Source organism: Microtus oregoni, unplaced genomic scaffold, assembly GCF_018167655.1.
Source record: "Microtus oregoni isolate MIOR12 unplaced genomic scaffold, Mior012 000032F_ref0000030, whole genome shotgun sequence".
NCBI classification, from domain to species: domain Eukaryota; kingdom Metazoa; phylum Chordata; class Mammalia; order Rodentia; family Cricetidae; genus Microtus; species Microtus oregoni.
Genome location: NW_024543091.1, coordinates 27,825,808 through 27,842,106, shown reverse-complemented (window position 1 = coordinate 27,842,106; position 16,299 = coordinate 27,825,808). Strand labels below are relative to the sequence as shown.

At 36.2% G+C, this 16,299-nt stretch overlaps 1 protein-coding gene across 2 annotated transcripts in view; it reads right to left on the bottom strand.

The window, feature by feature from the left end:
• The window catches only part of Arih1 (ariadne RBR E3 ubiquitin protein ligase 1), a 95,777-nt gene that overhangs the window by 35,380 nt on the left and 44,098 nt on the right, over positions 1–16,299 (bottom strand). For both annotated transcript variants that reach the window (XM_041679453.1, XM_041679452.1), the window contains exons 4-5: positions 4,472–4,564; positions 4,018–4,073 (exon numbers count right to left, since the gene is read on the bottom strand). In XM_041679453.1, the coding sequence (XP_041535387.1) occupies positions 4,018–4,073; positions 4,472–4,564 (149 nt within the window). The remainder of the gene's footprint in view (positions 1–4,017; positions 4,074–4,471; positions 4,565–16,299) is intronic.

The window sequence follows — 16,299 nt, the reverse complement described above, 5'->3', positions numbered from 1 at the left end:
AATAATAAGTAATAAGAAACAATAGGGGGCAAAAACAAACAACAAAAAACACTGTAATAACCTATCTAAGTGCAAATAAAGACCAAAGAATACATGCACTTTTAAACTGTCAAACAAATTCACAAACACTGTTAACAGTTTGTTTATTCTCCCTCTGGTATTATATTCCTGGAACTTCAGATATTATCAAAATTCTTTCATCTTTACCCAATCTAAAATACTAAAAACAACAAAAGGAAAAAACAACAACAACAAACCCAAAAGACCTTTTAAGTTGGAGCATCAAATTTTGATTTACACTTACATGAATTTTGTATTAATTTAAATTATTTTTATTATAATCTGCTTGCTTATTCTATGGGTGTATCATTTTTGCTGACTCTTTTGGGAGTATGCATTATATATGTTATATACATGCAGGTCAGAGGTTAACCTTAAGTGTTGTTACTCCGGTGACATTAATTTTGGATTTGAGACGACCTCTTGTGCATTGGGATTGATTACAAGAACATGTAACCAAGCTTGACTTTTTCCCTTTTTCCAAATGTGGGTTATAGAGATCAAACTCAAGTCCTCATGCTTGCACAGCAGACACTGTAACAACAGTTACCTCCCCACAACTGGAATATTATCTGCTTAACGATCCCATGATTTCAAGGAAACAAGGCACAATGGTTTTCTTAGATATTTGCCCATTTTCTATCTAGTCCTCGCCCAAATAGTACTTTAATTACTATCATGTAAAACAGATATGAAAATAAGCTCAGAGGAAGGAGTTCCCCAACTCTGATCCTGAATTTCCAATACATTTAGTTTCAGTGTGTACATGTTGAAAGATAATGCTTACAACTTGTTAAGTGATAAGAACAACTTGTTAAGTCTAACTAGCAATGACATTAACAGGCTTAAATTGATTTCTTTAATTAAAAAGATGTTCTAATACATAAGGAGACTAGAATATCTAGAGATCAAATATCTACTTCAGTATGAAATCTACTGGGCGATAGCTGACAGCTCATCTCCCTGAATTACCATAATTCCCCCATCGTTTACTCATAACTCACTGCAGACTAATATCTACTGTCATGCTAGTAAAATTGTTTTGTAGTAAGGAAACCTAATGATCTGTTTTCACTGTTATTCTTGTTTATAATTCTGGAAAAGTAACATCACCAGTGACCTCTTGATAACATTCTCTACTCCTTTGGTTTCTCTATTTTTCATTCAAAGCATCATTTAAGTCTAAGTGTCTGACTACATCTAACTTACGTGCTCTCTTTTCAAGCTGAAGACTGCATTCCATTATGTAGCATAAACTGGCCTCAGCCTCTTGAGTGTACCATGCATGACTACTACTCTTCTTTCAACTCAAAGTTTAAGCCTCTACGACTTCAGTCTTTTTCTTTTTTTCATCCTACACTTCCTCCAGGAGCAATGGTTTCCTCTCTTGTTACCTTAATGTTATTTACCTGTTTAATGGATTTCAAACCTTAAGAGTTCCTGACTAATACATCAAATTGAAAATCCATACAAGTTTTCATATCACACAATCTGCTTTGTTTCTAAATTCTGTTGCTCCCACTGAATTACTGCCTCCTAAATCTTTACCCTACAGTATAAACATCTGGTAAACATCTCATCCCGTTACTTCCCCGTTCTAAAGCATTCTCCACTACACCAGAGTTGCATTTCTAAAACACACATCATATTACTCAAGTCTTGACTAGTATCTGTGACAAAACCATGACAAACTGTCAAACTCTTTCCATCCACATCACTAATTAAACCCTCCCCCTTTGATCTAAGAGAAAAGCTCATCAATATTTAAAACCTGACATTTTATATTTAATCAATATTACCCAGCCATTTTTACTACTTTTATTTCTAGTCTTAAGGGATAATGTTTCCTTCTAATACTGCCTTACATATACAATGTACTTATGTGACACTTATTATTGTGAACTTTTTGGGAAATGGCACTGTAGGTGTGATAACAACGAAGTACCCAGTAATTTCTGGAATGAATGAAAAGATACAGTGCACTGGATGGCAGGATGAAACTAACACACTGAAGAAAGAATACAATGAATAAGGATGTACTAGGGGGACAAGATAAAAACAAGTGGAAGAGTAGTGGTAGCTGATTTATTTTGGTAGCCGAAAACAGTAATGGAAATAGCTCTTAAGACAAACAAGATTAATACAGAACTAGTAATAGCAATAAATATATTCTAAATAAACCAAAATAGACTGAAGTTTTTAAGAAGGCAGAATGGGAGCAGGTGGTGGTGTTGGTGGTGGCGGCACACACCTTTAATCCCAGCACTCATGAGACAGAGGAGGGTGGATCTGAGCTCAAGAACAGCCTGGTCTACACAGAGAAACCCAGTCTCGAAAAATAATGATGGTGGTGGTGGTGGTGGTGGTGGTGGTGGTGGTGGTGGTGGTGGTGGTGGTGGTGGAGGAGGAAGAGGAGGAGGAAGCAGCAGCATGCTGGGATGCGTGTTACACGCACACACATAAAATAAAAATTTTCCTTTAAACGGAATAGGTGAGCTTAAAAGGTTGTGCTGGTTGGGTTAATTTAGCATTAATAAGTTAAAATTACTCATTAAAACACACTGCTGTTGTTTTATTTTATTACTTTTTAATCACAGATAAATTTTTTTATTGAAAAAAATTTCCGCCTCCTCTCCCCCTCCCCCCACAGATAAATTTTATGTATAAGGAATTTCTTAAAACTAATTATACAAATTGTTTATGGATCATTTAAGACCTCCATCTGCTTGGCACCCTGGAATGATAACTTGAGGGCACAAGGACCTTGGCTCAGGAACTAAGCAGCTTAGTTTTGGAAATTCACTAGCTTCTTTTTCCAAATTTCTGTTTTCCATTCAAACAGAATATTTGTACAAGAGAACAATTGGTTTACAGCTTCCAGCTGCAGTGCCTTTGAAATTAGAAGCAGTATTTTAGCAGACACCACTGTATCCCCAGGCAGTGCAGTGAGTGGCTAATAAAGAATGTTCTGGCACAGCCTTCTGTTTCTTTAAGGCAGTCTTCTGTAGGGTTTAAGTGTTGGAGATCCTCAAAGGCTGCCAGACTCAGCTGCATCATAAGCTGAGTGTGGCCGTTTGAATTTAACTGCCCCCCCCACCCCCAAGCTCTATTAGGAGGTGTGTTCAAGTAGGGAGGGATAGCCTTGCTGGAGGAAGTATGTCAGTGTGTGTGTGGGTGGGCTTAGAGGTCTCTTTTGCTCAGGCTTCCCTAGGTAAGACTGTCAGCTGACTTCCTGTTGCCTACAGGATGTAGAAATCTCAGTTACAGCTAGCTACAGCACCATGTCTGTCTGTATTCTGCCACGTCCCACCATGATGATAATGGACTAAACCTCAGAACTGTAAAAACAAGCCACCCCAACTAAATGTTTCCTTTTTAAGAGTTGCTGTGGTCAGTGTGGCTTCATAGCCACAGAAACGCTGACTAGACACCTAGTTTCTTCTTTGTGAAAACTCTTTTCTTTGTCTGGCATTATGTACCTGCAAGGAGTCTTATCTGTTAATGATCCTCTCTTTTTAAATCAACACACATATTTTCATGAGTCACATCACTTTTTATTATTTTCCATTTTTGTTTTGTTTTTGGTAGGTACTGGAAATCAAAGCCCAGAGCTCATATAGGCTGGGCAACTCACTGAGCAGCACTCCCAGCCTTCAGCTCTCTCCCTGATTCTCTGCCTTAGCCTCTTTCCCAGACGACATCAATTAACACATTCATTATCACATCATATAATTTTGAAATTTAACTAAATTAAGCAACCACATAATTCCAAATTTATCATTAAGAGTGACTTTTAAGCACATTGCAAGTATCTTTTTGTATTATAAAGGAATAAGTGTAGAACATAAAGCGTCTTCAGAATTTAAATAATTAACTTTCTTGAAGGTACTCAATCAAAGGTAATTAATTGGCTTAACCAATAAAACGAAACATACAGACCCTGAAATAAATACTTACATAACTGTGTTGTCATCCACTAAGATATCACAACCATGAGCAGGACACGAAATAGTCTGGAAAAGATCAAAATTTAAACTTCTTCATTGAACAATATTTATACGACGCCAGGCAGTTTGCTAGGTTCTGATAATACTTTCCAGTTTGCAGGATCTCAATCCTTTCCGTTTGTATTACAGGAAAGACATTTTTGAGTGTAACTATCCTTGTAAGCAATTGTTTGTTTTTTTTCTTCACCAAAAAAAAAAAAAGTTACAAGCAAAATACAAAGTTCTCTATCAGGGAGAACCTGACAGAGATTATCAGGGCTGATAAATGATGGAACCACATTATCTAGATTAAACTGTTAAATGGAAAGTCTTTTTTTTCTTAAGCCTGTTTTAATCTAGAAAAATGTTTAATCCCAAAATTTTTACCTGGCTATAGTTATCCAACGACATAAAAATCAAATTACCTGTCCCATGCCTTCCTCCATTATTTTGGTAGTTAAATATTCACTCCAGCACTGCATACAAAACTTATGTCCACATTCAAGGCCAGTAAAATACTGTAACAAAAACAAAACATGATATTTAACAAGAATTTCATTAAAAGAAAGTTGAACTAACTACATAGTGCCTCAGAGCTTTATTATCTCACAATTCTCATAGTAGTTAAAATGTCCATTTGACAAAAACCAAACAGGTCCTAAAATTTAACTTCTATATGATAAAATCTAGACATGTGAATACTTCGAACAGTCTACCTGATTAATAGGAAATACATGCCATTGATACAAATTTTACAAAGGTAGACATGTTTAAATTAAATATATGAAGATTTCATGGGCTACTATGGAGATTAAATCAAACCACAATGAGACACTATGTCACACTCACTACAAGAGCTGTTTCGTAAGAATGTGAAAGGATACCACAACTCTGGAAAACAACTAAGCAACAATTACTTCAAAATATTAATGCAGCTGTTATAACCTCTCTCCTGGTTACTTTTCTAGTGTAGTGACAAGGCAACATATAAAAGAATGTTTAATTTGGGGCTCCAAGTCTACAGTCCATGGCCAACATGGCAGCACGGCAGCAGGCAGGCGTGTATCTGATCCACAAACACAAGACAGAAGAGAGCTGAGTGGAAATGGCATAGGTTTTCTGAAACCCCAAAACCAACCCAAGAGACACACTTCTGACAATCACAAACCTCCTAATCCTTCACAAACAGCCACCAACTAGGGGTCAAACATTCAGATATATGAATCTATGGTGCCCACTCTCATTTAAAACATACTGACCCAGCCAGTATATTCTGAGAAATTAAAACACACATCCTTATAAAAATTTATGCACAGTATTTACATTAGCACCATGCATAATAGCCAAAATACAGAAACTCAGATATTCATCAACAAACAGATGAGGAACAGCTATATAAAGGCATATATAGTCACAAAAAAGAATTGAGTTCTGATAGATACTATAACATGAAATGAACCCAGAAAACATGCTAAATTAAAACAGCCAATGACAAAAGGACTCACACAGTTTCTATTTAGATAAAAGGTACAAAACAATAAATCCTTAGAAAATGTTTGCCATGGGCTTTATATCTGTAGTGAAAGGAGGATGACTACCAAAAAATATAGGTTTTTTTTAAAGGTGAATGGGAATTATAATAATACTTAAAATTTAAAAATTATGAAGGTCATACAAGGATAAAAATATAGCAAGGTGTGCAAGGATAGTTACAAAAGCACTAACTCTAAAATGGTATTTTTAAATGTTTCTGTTTTCTTCTCCTTTCATTTCCCCCCTTTCTTTTTGGTTTTCCAAAACAGGGTTTCTCTATGTAGCTGTCCTGGAACTCAGTATGTATGTAGACCAAGCTGAGCTTGAATTCAGATCTGCCTGCCTTCCTCCCAAGTGCTGACATGCACAGCTTTAAATGTTTTGCAAATACATACAGAACTTCATGGAATTACAAAGAATGTAAAAATTAAATTCTGTAGTAAACTGAGAAATTTATTATGAAGCAGGTATAGTAGCATATGTCTATAATCTAGAACTTAGTGGTGCCTTTAATATCAGGGAAGCAGTTGCAGGTGGATCTCTGTGAATTTGAAGTCAGTCTGGTCTACAGAGCAAGTTCAGCTAGGTAAATGAAGGGTGTGGTCGACCGGTAGTCAGAATTAACCAGACCAGCTCAAAAACAAGGAATATAATTTTAATAATTTTGAGCAAGAGAAACTCACACGACCGGGATCCAGCGAGAATCACGCGCAACCAAATGAATACAAAACAAGGGGCGGGCACCTGGATGCCCAGGTCCTTCTTCCAGCTCCCCAAGGGCCCACACCCTAGCCAAATGTGATTGGCTGAGCTTCCCCATCATCTCCCCCTTTTGTCTAAACAAATCGAACCAAACCCAATACAACTATATACAATAGGAATAGATACCAAATATAAAATTATAAGCAACAAACAATATTAAGCAAGAAACATATAACAAAAGTTTTACTAAGCATTCTATTTCAAGGAGTCTAAATAATGTATTGAAATTGAGTTTATCTAAATCATGAGGAGGGTAACTACAATTTTCTAATCTTCAACTCCATCAAAGATCTGAGAAGGGAAGTAATATTACTTGAGTAAACAGGAAGTACAATCTAGAAACTTCCAAAATGTGCAACAAATGACAGAGACAACTGCCTACCTGTGCAATCACCCAAAGTCTCATTTGCAATGTTGAGGCAACCAACTTTGGCTAAGATCTAACGTAACTGACACACCATTTTCAAAGGTGAGAAACCTTTTAGAACTATCTTACCCTGTCTTGGCAGGATAAGACAATCCTGTTTTTATCCATTTATGGATATCCTGTACCTCTGTCAGTGGTAGAGGAATGGGCTTTTCTTTGCACAAAGGCCAGTTCTGCCAAGAAGAAGACAAACTCCAAGTAGAGTGTCTTTGGTGCTCAACATTCTCTCGGGAGTAGAGCGGTGTTGCCAGGAGTGATTGATTGTGTCTCACTACCATGAAACTCTAAGTTAGATTAAAGGCCATTTTCTACAGCTCTTCGAAGAGGTTGAAGATTATATTATCTATACTAAATATAATCTCTATGTATCTAAAGAACCTGATTAGCCTAAATATAAATATGACAAACATATATGACTATTGATTTATAATTCTCGATAATACCTATCTAACTTGAAGACTAAGAGAATAAACAACTGTCCAAGAAATAAGGACAATGACCTCCAAATGTAAACAATGTATATCATTACATAAACAATATATAAGTATCTTAATCAGAGGTAGAAATGTACATTGCAATATAGTAAATATACATATCAATACAATATATATAAATACATAACAAATGTTTTAAACAGAGGTAGAAGCATACTCACATACAATATTCAATATAATTTAACTTTGTATCAACATACAAGAATTGATACCAATATAATTTTCTAAAAACAATAACTTATAAATACCAATCTATTATCCCATCAACAGGTATACACTGAAAAACCTTAAAAAAAAAAAAGAAAGAAAAAAGAAAAACCTTGTCTCAAAAAAAAAAAAAAGAATATAACCCAGTGCTCAAACACTTGCCTACAAGTCTGAGACCCTAGAATTATTTCCCATAACTATAAAATAAACAAGTAATTAAGATAATAGTAAGCCCATATGTACATGCCTACAGTTTCAGCAAAATGAGGCTCAGAGCAAGAGAAAGGAAGAGATTTGGACAGCACGAGTCACAAAGAACTAAGAAAAACTAATAATAGATTTTGTTCTAACTTTGAGGTGATGGCTGAACAAAGTATAGTGTTTGAACTCAAACAAAAGGTTAACTTGTTTAGATTTCAGAACATTTTACAGGGCTGATATGGTTCAGTGGCAGTTTTTTTGTCTAGTTTTTCTGATGTCCTAGCTTAGATTCTCTCCCACTGCCAAATAAATACATAAAACGTCAACACAAAAAAGCAAGTTTACAATATTTATGACTTTTTATTTAAGCTTTTTAAGCAACACATTTAAAAACACATTGTAAAAACCGTCAAAGAAGTTTAAAAATATTCTATTTTAAAAATAAAATCAATGTCACCTGCATAAACCAATTTTAGCTAGAATGGTCACACCACTTTTACAATTCCTTTAGTTGTGATATAAAGGAGTCCGCAAGTTTTTCGTAGGGACCACCATTCACCATTTTTGCCTTTTTCGGGTGCACGACACTAGCATGCTGGTACCTACCTTCTCGAAATAATAAACGCTCTAGCTGATTGCAAAAAATAAATAAATAAAATCAATTACCTCATTTTCCACGTTAAGCTGGTAAAGCTGTGTTAACATGGATGTGAGAATTTTTAAGCAATGCTATGAGCAGGTATGACTACAAGTGGCATGTGCCTGTACTCTCAGTTGTTTGGGGGACTGAGACAAACAAGAGGTCTGGGCTACTCTATCAGGTGCCTGCACTTAGCAGCAGCAGTGGAGTGGCACCTGTGAGCAGTCACTGAGCGGCACCTTGAAATAGTATCACTTTTAAAAAGACAACAAATTCTTTTGAGTGAGTGATTACGTGGAAAAATTAATCCCCTTGTTTATGCCCTATTCCATTTCCTTTATCAGAAATGGCTGTTGTTTTCATTTCTGAAGTGTACTTGCAGAGACATTCTAACATACACATACAGTATGAGAACCTTATGCTTTCCTTGGTACTTTGTTACTTTTGTTGTTTGGGTTTTTAATTTCTGCTGGGGCCCCATAACTGTACAAACATTTACCCATTCCCTGTTCTTTACACAGTTCTATTATTTTTAATTATGTGTATATGTGAGGGGATGGAGGAAATGTGTACGTGTAGGTGGCCAAGGAGAGCTTGAGTTACAGCTAGCCAATGTAGGTGCTGGGAACAGAAGTAAGTGTTCTTTCTGGTCCCATGGTTTACCTCCTTTTAAACCACAATTTCTTTAACTGTTCATTCACTATTAATGAAACAAAAGATTTTTCCTACCACTCTGTCACACTGACTGTAATACACGTTGCAACCATGTGACTTCTTAAGAGGGATACATAAAAGATGACAGGTATACAAGTACAATTTAACATTTATTATTAGGTACTTTTATAAGAACTGGTAGCAGTTCTGACTGAGCAGTAGTATAAAGTTTCTCATACACATGTCGGAGCTTTCACCAATCTAACATAAAAAAACAAAATAAATGATTTGGTCTTTAAAATATATTTTTGCACATTCTTTTGAGGTTTTTGTTTTTTGAGACATAGTTTCTCTGTGTATCCCTGGCTGTCCTTAAATCAGATATCCACTTGCCTCTGCCTCCCAGAGTGCTGGGATTAAAGGTATCCCTCATCATACCTGACTGTTCTTTGAGAATTATTTACAAAGCAAATTTTTTAAAATCATATTTACCTTCATTACTCCCCTAACTCCTCCCAGATCCACTCCTCCTCCAAATAATTTTAATTTCATTTTTAAAAATAAAGAATGAAGTTTCAACTTTGCAAGGGTGTGTGTGTGCGTGTGTGTGTGTGTGTGTGTGTGTGTGTTTTTAGCATGTCCAATCCAGTCAATTTCTTTTCCTTGGCATTTTCTTAACATAATTTGCTAATTTCTCATTGGGCTGTCCTACCCACGGCTCTCTTGTGCACACCATTTTCTTCACAGTTTACTAATTTCTCACGCCATATAACATACACCCAAGCACACCCAATGACTTTCAGAACTTTTTTTTACTATAGTTGGTCTTTATAATTACCGAAAATACTTTTTCGATTCGGAGTGTTCATATTGTGTTGCCATGAAAACACTTTACTATACATGGTAAAAGCCAGTCTTCAATGATGGCTTCAAATTTAAGAAATTTGAGTCTGTTTCTACCTCCATATTGTTTTAACACCACATCCTGCAGAATCTGCCTTCTCTCCATTATCTTCTCCTAAAGTACACCCTATTCAGCTACTGTCTATTCTTGCACCTGGCAGTTTAATCCTCTCTCTGTCCCTAACACAATCTATTCCTTTTAAACATTTTATCCAACTACTATTATATTGTGCCAAATATTCAAGTCATTCTTTAAGTTCTCTTAATATCTAACAATTTCGTTCACATAGTTCCTATCTAATTTATTCCTAGCTCATTTTAGTCTTTCTTCTAAGTGATAATTTTAAAACTTTGCTATATTTTCTAATTAGCTATTATCTAAAATATGCTTTATGTAATTGATGCAAAGAATTAGAGAACCAAAAATTCTACACATAGCCTACCAACTTATTTCTTAAGTTCACAGAAGTAGTCATGTAAAGAAGTATAGCCCAATCCTGAAATTAATTTTATAGGCAGAATAGCAAGTACACAGTATGCCAACTTTGAAGGTGTAATAATCTCATTACTTTCCCCATCACCACAAAAAGATAGGGCACTAGCTTGCTACCAGATCACAAGAATTTTTGTGTATCATTCTTCTATTCAATCAAGAATCAATAAGCTAAGGGATTAAAGGACATAATAGTTAATAAATTATTATTGGAAGCCATAATGGTATCTATTGCACTATCTAGTCTGTAAACAGAATATTTTACAAAATGATATATTAACTAGGTACACATAACAAACATGAGATGTAGTTTATGCCTATAGACTTGGAAGGCTAATTAAGAAGACCATGAGATAAAAGCCGATTAGAGTCATAGTAAATTTCTGGATAGCCGGAGAATATAGCAAAACCCTGTATATATCTAAGTAAAAATAAATCACTACGGCTAAAGTGAGTGCAAAACCTAGCCTGTGGTCTGAATATACACATTCACTGTACTAAAGAAAAGTGTGTTATTACAACCATATTCTTCCATCTGGTCCGACATATTTTCCTCTCATCTTTGACATGTTTGCTTTTAACTACCTCATATCCAGTTCCTTTAATTTCTTTGTCCTTACTTAACTCATAAAACTTGACTATTCGGGGGCTGGAGAGATGGCTCAGTGGTTAAGAGCATTGCCTGCTCTTTCAAAGGTCCTGAGTTCAATTCCCAGCAACCACATGGTGGCTCACAACCATCTGTAATGAGGCCTGGTGCCCTCTTCTGGCCTGCAGGGGTACGTGTAGGCAGAACATTGTATACATAATAAATAAATAAATAAATATTTAAAAAAAAACTTGACTATTCATTTATGCTGTAAATAAATCCAAACAAAAGAGTATTAATAACTTAGAGTATCATCTATAACAAAAATGATTATAAAGGATCTAAAGAAAGTTTAATTTCTGACATTTTATTTTACATATATAGCAAATAATGCTCAAAAAAATTGGAGGGGGGATAGACCTAGAATAAGGCTGCCTCTGCCTTCTAAACACAGGAGTGATATGTGCCACAACATCCAGTTAACAGCAGATTTCTAGGGAAATCATGGTATTGGAAAGGGTAAACCATGATCTTACTATATAGTATATTAAAAAAAAAACTATTTTCAACTAAAAAAAAAATCATCTGTCCTCCATCAGAAATTGCCAATATAATCTCGAAAATTAGTCATTTGTTTATATTAAAAAAAAAACAGAATAAAAAAGAAATCCATCAGTTCTCGCAAGAGTTTAATTGGATGGTGGAGAAGGAAAATAGAATAGAGAGATGGATCCGAGCTTAAGAGAACATTCGTTTCCAAGTACCCACGCCAAGCAACTCACAATTGCCTGCAACTACAGTTCTGGGGATCTGATACACCTCTCTGGCCTCTGTGAACACTGCACTCATGTGCACAACCTATTCCACTCATATACATAATTAAAAATAAACTGGGCAAGCCAGGCGATGGTGGCGCACGCCTTTAATCCCAGCACTCGGGAGGCAGAGGCAGGTGGATCTCCATGAGTTCGAGACCAGCCTGGTCTACAGAGCTAGTTCCAGGACAGGCTCCAAAGACACAGAGAAACCCTGTCTCGAAAAAAAACAAAAAATAAAAAAATAAATAAAAAATAAAAAAAATAAACTGGGCAGTGGTAGTGCACACCTTTAGTCTCAGCACTTGGGAGGCTGAGGCAGGTGAATCTCTGAGTTCCAGACCAGCCTGGTATACAGCACTAATTCCAAGATAGCCGAGGCTGTTACATAGTAAAACCCTATCTCAAAAAGCTAAATACATACAAGAGCTAGTTCCAGGACAGGCTCCAAAACCACAGAGAAACCTTGTCTCGAAAAACCAAAAAAAAAAAAAAAAAAGCTAAATACATAAATAAATCTACAACTTATTTCAAAAGTAAAGAAGGAGCAGACCTAGACCAGATTCTTTCAAATAATGTTGGTGCTTAATGCTAGAAGCACCAAAATTCTAAATGGACGATTCAACATGGGAATGGGACTCTATTTAACAATTCTTATGTCTCCAGCCACTACACACCCCCCTCCAGTTTTTTTTTGTTTTTTTTTTTTGTGTGTGTGTGTGTGTGTGTGTGTGTAGAACTAGCTATCAGGGACATAGGATGGCCTTGAACTCAAACTCAGATCTCTGCCTCCCAAGTGCTTGGATTAAAGGCATGAACCACCACCACCCAGCTAAATCTTGATTCTTAAATACAATTTTTAAAGTGAGCTATTAAAGTATGTTACATTTTCTAGTAAAATGATAGATAAAAAGTCAAGTGTGGTGGAACATGCCTACGGTCACGACATTTTGGAGGGTCACAGGATCTTCACCTACATCTGAAGCTGTTTTAACTCAAAATAAGCAAGCATAGTTAAGATTAAAAAATTCCTGAGTTAGGTGCCAACAAAGTAGTGCTGTTGAGAACTGACCCAGTGCTCTATCCTAAATCTTAGTAAATTCAAAGTGAGACCCTCTCTCCCAGATACTTAACTCCAAAGTACTATAGAAAGTAAGCTTTCAGAAACATTTGTTTAGGTCAAGTGTGTTAATGTGAGCCTCTAACTTTGGCACACAGGAAACTGAAGGAAGAACATGAGTTTAAGGTCAACATGAGACACATAGTAGACCTTTCTCTAAAAATGAAAATAACAAAATAAAACAATTCTTCGGAACACACGCCTTTATTCATGTGACAGTGTATAATAGTAAAAGTGTTTTCTAGAAAGATAAGGTACTGAACATTTGTATAAAAAAGAGAAAATTGCAAATGTCTGACAGAGAGTCCAAATAAACATGCTTCTTAAGAGAGAAATCCCTCAACACATAAATAAGGTTCCATGAAGGGTTTCTGGTGACACTGTTAAAACTGAACAAAAGCAATCATCTGTGTATACTGATCTAGAAATGATGAGAAAGTAACTGTGTTAGAATTATATAGTTCATAATATTAGCTATTTCCACTCTTTGAACTAACCACACAACTTAAAATACTCTCCGAGGCCACCTTTAACCAACCCCCTAACTTCAGGATCTTTAAGTTTTTAGCACTTTTACCTTCCTTTATTTAGTTTCTATACTCAAACATTTTCCTGACTTTTTTTAATCATACCCTCAGTTATCAATTCCTATGGATGTGCTAGATCCATAAATGAATTGTCTCTGTTGTGGTTTGAATCTTAAATGTCCCCAAAACCTGTATATTGAAGACTTAGATTCCCAGTTTGTGAGGTTGCTTGGAAGTTACAGAACCTTTACGGGTAAGGCTTAGTTTAGGTGGATGTTAAGTCAAATAACTATAAATGTAGAATGTCCCCATAAAAGGAAAACTGGGTCTCCTGCCCAGTCCTCTCCCTCTCTCCTCTAAATCCCCCAAGCTGAGTGGCTTGGCTTCACTCCACCATGGTCAGAATCATGAAGTCTGTTCTCCCCACAGGCCCTAAGATAAACCAAGAACCGGAGTCTCTGAAAACATGAACCAAACCAAATCCTCAGGTTGATTATCTGGGGTATTTTGTCACAGCAAAAGACTGTGAACTTACATTGTATTTCAGTCTAATGTGACCATGTGGGTGTCAAGTTCACAAGGGGTGTTAATCTTCATAAACAACCTGACTGAATTTAGTATCTCTAGAAGCATCCCTAGTGCTTGCTTATAAAGATGTTTCCAAAAAGGATTAACCAAGGAAAAAGACCCACCCTGAAGCAGATGGGACACCATCCCTCTGCCTGGGGACTCACAAGGATTAAAAGAGGGAAGGAGAAAGCCAGCAATCTGCTTCTTGACTGTAGAGATAATATAACCAAATGTCTAACATTCCATCCCCATAACCACTCCTTCCGTGCTATGATGGACTATATCCTTTAACCATGAGCAAAAAAATTAAGATCACACCCCCTTGAAGTTGTTTCCTGCTAAAGCACGTGGTCAGAGCAACAAAGAAAGTAACCAAGCTGAGTCAATAGTGCAGAAAAAGGCTCTGGCTGTCAAAGATGGCAAAACCCACATGAGGGAAGGTGAGAACCAATTCCCACAAAATGTCCTCTGATCTCCACACGCATGCCCACTCACATACAGAGTAAATAAACAAATGGAATGTTTAAAAGAGAGATTGAGGAAGAAAAATAAAACCCAGGTTCCTGCCTCCAACATGGTACTATAGTATAATTTATCTGCTGTCTCAAAGTACCTACTTATTCTTTCCGAATGCCCTAGGAATCTGACCAGCTAGCCTGTGAGTTCTATGAAGACAAATTTTATGTTTATTCTCCATTATGTTCTTAAATTTAGAATAATTCCTGCTATGTCAAATTAATGGCTTAATTTCTCCATCATATGCTGTATAAAAACCAAAAATAAAAAAATACACACTACAAAAGCCTGGTCAAATTTATGCAAGACTTTTGGACAATATCGAGGGCACTGAAAATGTAATTGATATTCGTAACAACTAGCTCTAAAATTAAAGATTTCAATGAAGGAGAAATTGGCTATACTGAAACAGAGGAAAAGGGCAGAAGAATAAGAAAGCCATCTATAAACTGGGACAAATTATTTAGATCTTAGTACTACTAGTTTACAGAAACTAGTACTAGTACAGACATGGTATAAATCTAAACTGGCAAAAAGAATCATTCAAGGTAATAAAAGTGTTAAAACCTGAGTTTAATGAATTCCAAAAGACGCTGACTCTACAAATACACTAGGATTATGATTTAAGGAAAGAAAAGTAATACAGCTCACAGGCTGTAAAGATGGATAGGAGATCCAAGCCAGCTCATTTGAAAGATAAAACTCCAACCTAAGTAAAACTGATAGATCACTTCCAAAGAAAAACATTCAGTTTAAGCCACAGCTAGAACTTGAGAATTCAGAAATGTAGTTCCACACTTTTCCTACTAAAGTAGTTCACTGATCACTCTTTTTTGCTAACTTTAAAGAATAACTGATCATTTGAACAAGTTAGCACCTTTCAAATAAACTCCTTTAGAGAGACATATCTAAAATTCTAACACTAACAAATGAGAAATCTTCAACAGAAAACACCTGATAACCACCCAACTACAAGAAAATCGGTCTATTAAATAGAATTCGGGACCACGAGGCGTGCATCCACCCACTGAGACAGAGGAGCTGATCTACGGGGAGCTCACCAAGGCCAGCTGGACTGTGACCGAAAAAGCATGGGATAAAACCGGACTCTCTGAACATGGCGAACAATGAGGGCTGATGAGACACCAAGGACAATGGCAGGGGGTTTTGATCCTACTTAATGTGCTGGCTTTGTGGGAGCCTAGCCAGTTTGGATGTTCACCTTCCTAGATATGGACGGAGAGGACCTAGGACTTAACACAGGGCAGGGAACCCGGACTGCTCTGTGGACTGGAGAGGGAGGGGGAGAGGAGTGGGGGGAGGGGGAGAAGGGTGGGAGGAGGGGAAGGGAAATGGGAGGCTGGGAGGAGGTGGAAACTTGTTTTTTGTTTATGTTTTTTTTTCTTCTTTTCGCAATAAAAAAAAAATATCATGCTGAAAATATCAGCATGATGGTCATAATTATTAAATTCAAAGTTCAATTCCAAGCAACTGAACATCTTTACACTACAAACATAATTTTCCTATAGTTACTCAATAAACCTTTGACATTTTAAAGAGAAATACCTATTATTTGGTTCTATTCTGTTCTAATTCTACCCCCACTTGCCATTTTTAAGAATCTATATCAGACTAGATTAATATAGTGAGGAATATGAAGTCCTGAAAGTACTCTAAAAAATGTGTAAGGATTTTGACTATTTGAAACAATAAATTTTGAATGTATTTTAAGCTGTATAAAAACCAGTTTATAAACTGTTGATCAATTACACAGTCTCCAAATGGTGGTAAAATAAACTCCA